This window comes from Copadichromis virginalis, linkage group LG7 (assembly GCF_057382275.1).
Source record: "Copadichromis virginalis isolate Kocher_CV1m ecotype Utaka linkage group LG7, C_Virginalis_male_GT1.1, whole genome shotgun sequence".
NCBI classification, from domain to species: domain Eukaryota; kingdom Metazoa; phylum Chordata; class Actinopteri; order Cichliformes; family Cichlidae; genus Copadichromis; species Copadichromis virginalis.
Window position 1 is genome coordinate 70,624,618 of NC_140624.1, and position 10,844 is coordinate 70,635,461.

The 10,844-nt window shown below is 48.2% G+C and overlaps 2 protein-coding genes across 4 annotated transcripts; one reads left to right on the forward strand and one right to left on the reverse strand.

Moving 5' to 3' along the window:
• Window positions 1-2,092: 2,092 nt before the first annotated feature.
• Window positions 2,093-4,969, reverse strand: snx20 (sorting nexin 20). The gene is made up of 3 exons (XM_085465293.1): window positions 4,525-4,969; window positions 4,046-4,188; window positions 2,093-2,879 (listed from the first exon to the last, which is right to left on the reverse strand). The coding sequence occupies exons 1-3, from the start codon at window positions 4,580-4,582 to the stop codon at window positions 2,208-2,210; spliced, it is 873 nt and encodes a 290-aa protein (XP_085321419.1). The 5' UTR covers window positions 4,583-4,969; the 3' UTR covers window positions 2,093-2,207.
• Window positions 4,970-5,489: 520 nt separating this feature from the next.
• On the forward strand, window positions 5,490-8,311 carry LOC146706820 (apoptosis facilitator Bcl-2-like protein 14). 3 transcript variants are annotated; one of them, XM_085465296.1, is made up of 7 exons: window positions 5,490-5,639; window positions 7,073-7,229; window positions 7,355-7,426; window positions 7,497-7,571; window positions 7,671-7,729; window positions 7,800-8,072; window positions 8,176-8,311. In XM_085465296.1, the coding sequence occupies exons 2-7, from the start codon at window positions 7,082-7,084 to the stop codon at window positions 8,197-8,199; spliced, it is 651 nt and encodes a 216-aa protein (XP_085321422.1). In that variant the 5' UTR covers window positions 5,490-5,639; window positions 7,073-7,081; the 3' UTR covers window positions 8,200-8,311. The 3 variants fall into 3 exon arrangements, with proteins under 3 accessions (XP_085321422.1, XP_085321420.1, XP_085321421.1); XM_085465294.1 differs by having other exon boundaries at window positions 7,497-7,729; XM_085465295.1 differs by having other exon boundaries at window positions 7,076-7,229; window positions 7,497-7,729.
• Window positions 8,312-10,844: the final 2,533 nt, after the last annotated feature.

The following is a 10,844-nucleotide window of genomic DNA, read 5'->3' on the forward strand; positions in this document are numbered from 1 at the left end:
TGGCAACTCTTGAGCCACGATCGCCCACTGAGTTCCAAAGGCACGAAGAAAAAAAGCCCTCACTGTGTTTGAGTAATTAAGAGTTCTGATCTATGGGCTGATTTAGGAAACAGGATGAAAAAAATGGAAGAATCAGTTATTTAGAAGGAAAGGTAACTTACCAGTAAACAAATCACGCTTCTCCAGTCCTCTGCTGACATCATTGACTGTTACCAAATCACATGATCGAGTTCTGCTATATCTCATAGGATACTGTAACTGGGAATCAGGTATGATCTGTGAGGAATTTTATTTGTGTTAATCCAACTAATGTCATTAATCACACGTGCACATCATCCATCTGTATAAAGTCGGAGTTATTTGGAATTAGATCTTGGAAATTATATCTAATGATTGTAGAACAAAGTTCATTTCTTTTTGCCTGTGTGGTTTTCTGTAAATATACTTGAACAGGTCTAGTTACCACTTTTTTTAAACCCTTACGGGCGACCATGGCTCAAGAGTTGGGAGTTCGCCTTGTAATCGGAAAGTGGCCGGTTCGAGCCCGGGCTCGGACAGTCTCGGTCGTGGGCAAGACGCTTCACCTACCGCCTACTGGCGATGGCCAGAAGGGCCGATGGCGCGATATGGCAGCCTTGCTTCTGTCAGTCTGCCCCAGGGCAGCTGTGGCTACAACTGTAGCTGCCTCCACCAGTGTGTGAATGAGTGGATGACTGGGTGTGTGAAGCGCTGTGGGGTCCCTAGGCGGGACTAGTAAAAGAGCTAAACAAATACAGGCCATTTACCTTACAAGGTAAAAGCACTGGGAATGTAAACCATTACAAACAACTTATTTGTCCTCTTTTAAACAACTTCAATAATTTTAAAAGTAAAAGATCAAGAGAAGAAGATAAGAAATGAAAGGAGAAAACCAGAAATTACACTCAGTTAATTACTTTCCATGGCATGTTTCTGAGAGCATACATGTTTCTGGGTCTCCTGTCAGGTTCAAGCAGCACCTTCATCCTCAGCTCTGCTGCTTCCGTCATCACCAGAACTCCTCCGTCAGTCCGTCACACCCGTGCTCCACCAACTCCACCGGCTGCGGTTAAACACTGTTCAAGTTCAAGCTTCTCCACCTTCTCCACCTTTAAGTCTCTACTGTTCTTCTCTGAACACATCTTCGCCCTCTCAGGTCCTCCGTCCATCACTCTCCACTTTCCAGCCTCTCAGAGCACACTTCCTTCCACCTGTCACATGACTCCTCTGTCCTTACTGATGTTATATTCATGTTTCTGTGAGGTGACTTTAAATCAAACGTATTATTATTCATGTGTTTGGGAGGAAGCCGGAGAGAACACGAGAACACGGACAGTTCCCTGTTGTCATTAACAAATGTACTCAAACAGAAGCTAACCTGGCATCATAACTACAGTGCTGACTTTGGCCACACCCCCACTCACCTGTTGGTTTTCGCCCTGTGCTCACAAACACATCGATAAAAGCTAACGCTCCAGGATCTGTTTACATACTCATGTAAATATGCACATGTGCAAAAATGATGTTTACAGTAAGATGGGTCTCTTATGGATGATAAACAGATAATCCAAATCTCAGATTAGCTCATAATCTCTGATGATGTTAGCTATACAGGGCACATAAACAAGCTAAGTGACATAGTGAGACCTGAACAGTTTGCACTTTGGCTCATTAACATGAGAGATACAGCGAACTTGAATCTGATGATTTAACCTGTTGTAACGTTTGCAGTACACAGACGGTTCCAACTGAACTGAGCAAAAACAGCAAAACACAAAAACAGCTGCGTGAACGAAAAGGTCTTTGTTCTGTTTTTGAATGTACACACAGTCGTAACTGATCTCAGGTGAGCAGCAGCTTGTTCCAAAGAGCAGCAACTGAAAGCAGATCGGAGATCTGATCCTGGAGCAGCAGGTGCTGACCCCCACCCAGAGCTACCACAGGATGACCAAAGACGCGGCTTCAGTACTGTGTGGTCAGATTTCCATGGTAGAGTCAGCCGTTAATCGCTAATCATCAAACATCATGAATCAGACCCAATACCAAAATTACTTTTAAATACTTTATTGCAGGACAGTACTGCAGTACTCTGGGTACTCTGACCCACTGTGAGCTGTTACACCTCCACAGCTGGCAGGGGCTGTGCAGGGGTTTACCTGCTAATCCAGGTGTGGATGGCCGCTCCACCCTCAGAGGAACTCCTGGATCACTACCTCCTTCAGAGAGTGGGAGGACGCTTCCCCACGCTCGGCATCTCTCAGAGCGGTCAACTCATCCTGCAGCTGAGCCACGGGCCGGCCCAATTGGTACCCGAGGTCCACCAGCAGCTCCAGCAGCGGCGCTCTGTAGCGCGTCAGTCCGTAGCGCCTCACCGGAGGCAGCGCTCTCTGAGCGGCGGAGAACGCCCGCTCCGGTTCGTCCAGGTCCCGGTAGCAGACAGCGAGGGCGGCGAGGGCGGGCACGAGGAGGGTGGGCTTCTGCCAGGGCAGCAGCTTCTCCTGGATGTCCAGCACGGTCTGCAGCAGCTCTGCGGCTGGCCGGAACTGCCCCGCCCGGAGCAGGCCGTGCGCCCGCTGCTGCTCCTGCTCTGTGAAGAAAGCCGAGAAGCAAGGCGAGTGTCTGACGCAGCGCGTGGCGTACAGCTTCGCCAGGTAGTCCTGCAGCGCCAGGCGCCGCTCCCCGATGCTCTCGGGGGAGAAGTTCCCCGAGAGCATCTTGCGAGGCAGCTGCACCTCCTCCAGCTCCTCGTCAAACTCCTCCAGCAGTTTGTGGTGGAAGCGGGAGAAGTCGCTGTAGCGGCGCTCCACCGAAACACGGCGGGAATCGAAGCTGCCAGAACGCATCACCACCACCTGGTAGAGCTGCAAACAAACAGAAAGAACCGTGACCTTTGACCTTTAAAGTTTAAAGTTAACTCTGCTGCAGCGCAAACAGCCAGTCAGAGAAACAGGCTGGACTTCCTGTTCCCTCTCAACGGTGAACCCACCGCAGGCGTCTTTTCTCTGAGACGTTATGCTGACGATTACATTCATTCATACAACACCGAATCACGACCGATCACCTCGAGGTGCTTTACACTGTAACATAAAGACTCTACAACCATACAAAGAAAACAGAGAACCCCCAACAGTCATGTGACCCCTATGAGCAGCACTTTGGCGACAGTGGGAAGGAAAAACTCCCTTTTAACAGGAAGAAACCTCCGGCAGAACCAGGCTCAGGGAGGGGCGGGGCCATCTGCTGTGATTGGTTGAGGTGAGAGAAGGAAGACAGAAGAGAGACAGAAGTTAATAATAACTAATGATTAAACACCCAGTGCATCATGGGAATCACCCAGCAGCCTACACCTATTGCACCATAACTAAGGGACTATGTGCTTCGTCCTGATGATGATGCTGTGTTTTGGTCCTCTGGGGCACCATAGACAAGCAGAAAGTTGCTGATGTGTCAGTTTGACTATTTCCTTCATTATGGAGCACATTAGCTTCTGTGACCGCACGGCATCGGTTACCTGCACTCATCAATGAACAGCTCCCTGACTGAGTTTTACATGTTTGAGGTTTAAAATGAACACACCTGACAGTGGCAGGCAGGGAAACTGTTGGGACCGCACAGCAGGTGGACAGGTGAGTGCAGGCAGGTGTGTTAAAGCTGGTCTTTGGGTTGCTTATTATCTCAAATATGTCTCAAATATGATTTCACTGCTCAGCCAGTGCCTCTTATGACCAGAGTTCACCTTTACTGCTTCCTGCTCCAACAGCCACACCTTTGGAAAATAAGCCCCTCCTCCTCAGGTTAAACTTTCACTTCCTGCGGGCTCACCTTCACTGAAAGTTAGCTGGGAACATTTACAGGTTAGCCGCTTTGCCCCTCATCCTCATCCTCTGTCTGAAAGAATCTCTTCTGATTGGCTGTCCCTCAAAAACAGAAGGTATTTCACCTCTATGACATCACAGGGATCCAAGAGTATAAAAACTGCTGAGCAGAGTGTTTGGAGTCGGCTGGTGGGTGTGTTTCGGTGTCTCACCACGTATTTGTGTAGCACGTGCTCGACGATGCGGGTGGAGGGGATCTCAAAGAGCAGCCGGACGGGTCGCTCTCGCTGCTTCACCGCCCTCCAGTTCTGCTGCAGCTCCTTAGTGGTTAAACTGGAAGAGCCGGGCAAGTCCTCTGAAACAGCAAACACAGCGAGTCAGCACCCACTGCTGGACTGGCACACCTGTGGAAAGGCTGCATTATTAGGGGCGGGGCCTCTTTGACTCTACGTGCTGCTTTAGCAGCTGCCAGCCTCTTTGAAACCCACCTCCCTACCAGCTCCTCTTTTCACTGTTTCTGACGTGAATCATTGGCTGCAAACACATAAATATCTGCCAGATTAAAGCTCAGCGTCACTGTTTACTCGGGTGGAGGTCTGAAATGTGAGTGAGACTTGACCTAAAAGTTTGACGTCTCAGTTCAGACAGAAGAATGAAGAAGAGGAAGGTTAAAGGTGAAAGATGACAGAACCTGGAGTCATTGCGTCCACCTCAGTCAGGTCTTGGGCTCCCTGCTGAGCTTCTGCCATCGGGTCCAAACTGCTGATCTGAGGCCAGAGAAGCTTGCTTATCCTCCTGATGTTCACTCAGTGATGGGCAGCTGTGTTTTCTGGCTCTGCTTCATCTCTTTTGGATTTTTTTATTCCTGTAAAGATCAAAGCTGCCAGTGTGGCTCCTGCAGGTGAGTGAGGGGTTAAAAAGGCCCAAGCGGGCCTGCCGAGCGTCGCTAACAGAAGAACGTGCTGCACGTTTGCGTGCTGACAGACGAGTGCAGGCAGGAGGAAGTCGACTTCAGCAAACATGCTGAAGAGGAAGTGAAATGAAAGACCAGTGTGTCGTAAATGGTGTGTGAGAGAGGTGCTTGTTTCATGGCTGCGGAGCAGCAGGCGGGTGGAGTTAGCTAGCAGAAAGCAGTGTTTTGCATGCAGCTCCTCTCTGCTCCTCTAGGGGGAGCTCTGAAAGCTCTTTAAGCTTTAATGTCCATCTGCAGGTGTACAGGCAGGTCAGAGGTCACAGGCAGACACCACTGAGTAGTCTTTATTAGATTTACCTTGACATGCTTCACAGTGTTAGAGAGGAACTCAGACGAGCCCTCTGAGCAGCTTTCTGTGACAGAGGGGAGGAAGAAGACCTCCAGCAGAACCAGGATCAGGGAGGCAGACGTGGTTCAGACGATGCTTGCTGCGGTTTAACAGGATAAATCAAGCTGTGACTCATCTGCACAGCTGAACTTTGACCTATGGTGCTCAGAAGGAACTGAGACTAAAGTAAAAATAAAACCAGTCTCAGTGACGGAAATAAAAATGAAAGCCAGACTTTAGAAAAACAGGAAACCTGACCACAAAACTACCCCCCCCCCCCAGCTGCGTGTCTCCACCCCTGCATGATCACGTGCCTGGCTCAGGGCGGCAGCAGGGCGCAGTTTTAGAGGAAGCACCTGCGCAGACTCGGTTCTTCTGTGCTGTGACGCTGATCAGCTGTTTCTCCGTCAAAGTGAAAGTAAAAGTGTTCTCGCTCGCGTCGCAGCTCCAGGATCAGCTGATCCGACAGGTTCGCTCTTCCTCCTCCGCAGGTGTCCTGGACACGGTGAGTCAGGTGCCAACATCACGGCAGCCCGAGCCGTTATTCCTCGCTCTTAAGGGCGATCGTGGCTCAAGAGTTGGGAGGTCGCCTTGTAATCGGAAGGTTGCCGGTGTTGTGCCAAAAAGTGATTGTCTGCCAAAAACTGATTTCCGGTATTTGCCAAAAACTGATTGCTCGTATTTAAACTGCTTTAAGTAACTTGTTGGGCTATAATATGTGAAACATATGTCAAATGCATCCCTCATGGATGACATAAAGTCATCTTGAGCCACAAACAACATTCGTGTAACAAGGTAGAAGCCGCAATCAGTTTTTGGCAGTGACTTTTATATAACCTTTATTTAAACAGTTAAAAAAAATCTCATTAACATTAAAAATGTCTTTTGTAAGAGTAAGTTGGCCAAGAGGACAGCAGAAATGGCAGCAAATATTACAATATTTCTGTAAAAATATTTTAAGTGGGGATAAAGGACCGGATTGGTTATAATGTAAGTACAATAGCAGAGAGTTGTAAAGATACTTGAAAAACAGATATTGTTTTAATTCTCTATATAACCTCTTTGTAAACCCTGTTCACCGAAGTCTATTTACGAACATACGTAAAGATATTACACATAAAAAATACACAGAAACATTGGAAATCAATTTTTGGCAGACAATCACTTTTTGGCACAACACCGGTTCGAGTCGTCTCGGTCGTTGTGTCCTTGGGCAAGACACTTCACCCGTTGCCTACTGGTGGTGGTCAGAGGGCCCGGTGGCGCCAGTGTCCGGCAGCCTCGCCTCTGTCAGTGCGCCCCAGGGCAGCTGTGGCTACAATGTAGCTGCCATCACCAGTGTGTGGATGTGTGGATGACTGGAGGTGTAAAGCGCTTTGGGGTCCTTAGGGACTAGTAAGGCGCTATATAAATACAGGCCATTTACCATTTAATAACCGCGTGGGAGGACACGGTGGAGAGGTGATGGAAACACAGTGGCTGTAAAAGGAAGCAGGTCGCACTGCCCTAACCCGGCATCACCAGAGAGATGCCGAAATTAAAGGATGATTTATTCATTAAGGGAACAAAGTGATCAAACCTACCTGCCTGTGTGCAAAAGTAACTGCCCCATAAACCTGATAACTGTTTATTGTGTTTGAGTTGGTACAGCATTTAGGAGAGGAAGTTCAGTAGAATACAGTAAAATGCAGTAGAACATGCATCGGTTTTGACAGCAGGCAGCTGATGGCGTGCTCACCGTGCCCACCTGCACCAAACAGGCTCAGACACTGATGTCCACTTTTCTGTAAATAGTTATTATCTGACCGACTCTTCCTGCTCCTTTATTTGTGAATGCTGCACAGAGCGAGCGTGGTGGAGGTCTCTGTTTCTTCATTTCATTTTAAATACAGACGTTCAAATATTCTGGTAAGCTCTGGTTTCTGCTCTGACTCTCAGCAGCTGAAAATGACAAGCCAGCGAGCTGAAGATGCCACGGAAACCAGCGAGGTGTTCCAGCTGCTGGAAAAGTACTGCAGCAAGAGGTCAAAACAGCGCTCACCTGAGATGGCAGTGAGGACGATTGCTGCCCGCCGTGTGAAAGGAAACGTCCCAGGTTGGTTTGAACTGTGAGCACGCAGCTGGTGCTTCCTCCTTCCTCTGCTCACCAACACGGGAAAGATTCTCTGTGGGTCTTCTGATGTGCTCACCTGTGTGCTCACCTGTGTGCTCTCTGGTCAGTTATCTTTCCTCAGGGTCCAGCTCCCAGTGCAAGTTTCCAGAAGTCTCTGGAGGTTGTACTTGATGGAGAAGGTGAGTGAACAGGTGTTTCTCTGACGTCCTGTCCGTGTCGAGGCTCAGACTCATCACGCCGACCGCTCAGTTTGTTTCTCAGGTGAGTCTTCCACCTGTGATGAGGTGCACAACAGGACGCTCAGTACCTCAGCGCACACGGATGGTGAGTGTCCAAAGCGGCAGCAGGACGCTTGTGTGAAGGTGAGAATGTCGGAGTCCTTTTACTCTGCCTGTTCTAACGAGGCGTCTCGCTGTGCCGCAGACATCGTCCAGAGGCTGGTAGAGCTGATCAGAGCGGAGGGAGACGACATCGACAGGAAGGTGAATCAGACGCGTAGATGGCTGCGGCAGGTAGGCAGCTCAGTACTGAACACCGGTGTATTTCTGTCAGATCAAACAGAACCTGGACCTCCAGCAGCAGCTCAGAGACCTGGACTATGACATGTTCAAGGAGCTCACCTCCAGCGTGCAGAGCCTGGTCCACCCGGCGGAGCGGGCGGCACCCTCTGAGGTTCACATTCAGAGGCAGAAGATCGCTCTGGTCTTCGAAGTGACCAGCAGGCTGTCAGCCACGAGTCTGGTCCACCAGAGGAGGGTGCTGAGCTTTGGAGAGCAGTACATTCAGGAGAACCACTCGGCTTGGGTGGAGCAGCACAGAGGCTGGGTGAGCATGAAGATGTGTTAGAACGTGAACTGTTAACTTTCACTGATGTTGAAGCGATTTCTGTGAAATGAAAACGATTTCTGGGTATGTTGTCTCTGTCCAGGCTGAAGCTTTCAGCATCGACTGAGCCGCACGAACCTCAGAGGAATCTCCAGGTGGAGGTCACCACGCTGTCAAAGTTCAAGTATTTGAGCCATATTTGTTTTGTAAAAGTAGAATTTTTTAAAATAAACTTTTGAAAAACACACATGCTGACTGAGTGTCACTGACAGTCTTTGTAAACTGAGAAGTTCTTACACCCATCAAACTCTCGCTCCGCCTTCCTGGACGGTCAGTGACCTCGCAGCAGCCATGTTACTGGTCACACGATGTCATTACAAATGCTCCAAAAGGCTCCAACAGCACAAACACGGTGCAGAGCTCAGCCAAGCAGCTACAGCCACCTGTGTCACCATCCACCTGTCAGTCAAAGAGGCCACGCCCCTAACAATGCAAACTTTCAATCAGCTACAGAGACCAAACGGTTTGTGTATCAGACTGTAAACATGTTGATCTTAACACAGGAGTCTATGAGTGCTGACTTCATTCAGTTCAATTCAACTTTATTTATACAAATCACAACAACAGTCACCTCGAGGTGCTTTATATTGTAACCAGACCCCACAATAACACATACAGAGAAACCCCAACAATCATATGACCCCCTATGAGCAAGCACTTTGGCGACAGTGGGAAGGAAAAACTCCCTTTTAACAGGAAGAAACCTCCGGCAGAACCAGGCTCAGGGAGGGGCGGGGCCATCTGCTGTGATTGGTTGGGGTGAGAGAAGGAAGACAGGATAAAGACATGCTGTGGAAGAGAGACAGAGATTAATAACAGATATGATTCAATGCGGAGAGGTCTGTTAACACATAGTGAGTGAGAAAGGTGACTGGAAAGGAAAAACTCAATGCATCATGGGAATCCATGGCAGCCTACACCTATTGCAGCATAACTAAGGGAGGATTCAGGGTCACCTGGTCCAGCCCTAACTATATGCTTTAGCAAAAAGGAAAGTTTGAAGCCTAATCTTGAAAGTAGAGATAGTGTCTGTCTCCTGAATCCAAACTGGAAGCTGGTTCCACAGAAGAGGTGTTTCTGTGCCGTAGCCTGACTGTGACACATCGTGAACGTTTCAGTCTGTCGTCACAGTCCACTGAAACTAAAAGTCAACCACCTGAATTCTTTATTTTACCAACAAAAACATGTCTTTAGTTTCTGTTATTTGTTAATGATCCTTCAGAGGGTTGTCTCTTTACTTTTAAGTGTTTATGAGTCACATCTACCTCTTTAAAACCCTTTCACCTCTTTCATGAGACCAAACCGTGTGGAAGGGGGTCGGTTTAAAGGAAACGTCCCAGTTTAAACCGTGACGCTGCAGACATTGGCGGTCCTAGCCTGTTTGGAGCGCTGGGCAAGCACTCCCTCTGCCCCCCCCCCCCCCCCCCCCACACACACACACACAGGCAAAACATATTAAGGATTGTACATTAACATAAAACTGTTGTACACACACACACATATGGAGAGAGAGAGAGTATGCATAGTATGCAAACAGCTACCAAACAGCCATCATAATTCGTCATACAATGAGAACAGGACAAATCAACAACTGACACTGACTGATTACTATTAAAATCTTTAACATAATGTATTGTTTGGAGTTTAGTCTGTTACTGTTGCTATTTTTACCATTTCTTCTTGGAGCAACTGTAACTCACATATTTTCCTCAGGGATTAATAAAGTGTTCTGATTCTGATTGGTTCAGGATGACCTGCCATTATCCAATCATACATCTGCTTACCTGCATCTGTTGCTCGTTTCTCCTCCTCTTCTTTTCTCTTTTTTCTAAACTGAGCACCTGATGGCTTTGAACTTTTCTTGTCCATCTTGGTTTTAATTTTGCACTCCAGCATGAACACAAATCCCCCAACCCGAGGATCACCACATAACCTAACAGACCCTAACACACCGACACCTTAGTTCACAGACTCCCTTTGTCTAAGGTGCATTTCTGGGATTTCACACAACCCAGGATTCAGATCATGAATCCATGATGGGCTTGGATTTACATCATTATGAATGAAATGTGCTTTATTTGGAAGCAGCTGGCCCCTCCCCTTTCCACAGGTTGTGTGACACTTTAAATCATCAAACTGTAAATTTTAAATTGTTATTGATCCTTTACCCCGAGTCCTAAAGTGTATATTTATTTTCTTACTCCTCTTTGTTTACTTGCACTGCTGTAGCTGGAGCCTCGTCGTCTCGTCTCTATATGCTGGACTGTCTGTAGCGGAGATGACAATAAAGTTTACTTTGACTTCAGCAGCGAGCACGCGCACCGAGGGCTCTCGCGCTCACTTTACGTGTACAGAATTTCTAAAAAACATCGGTGCAGATTATACGTCTGTATCAGGATGTCTGGTGTTTTCGTGTTTGTTGGTTTGTTTTTATTTTGTTTTATTTTGTGAGTTGGTTATTAGATGCTGCTCCCCGCCCTCTCCTCCCTGTGGCGCAAGCAGCAGGCGCACCTCGCAAACGGAGGGCGCCCTTACTCCCAGCAAAGGGGCGATAGAAAACCGATCAGTGCCTGTGACATTCCCAGTATGCGCTGGCTGATGTTGGGGCAGCATGAGCATTTTTTTTTTTTTTTTTTTGCCGATGCCCGTGATGCCGCCCCCCACCACGATGCCGCCCAGGCAACCGCCCGTGTCGCCCGTATCTAAAACCGC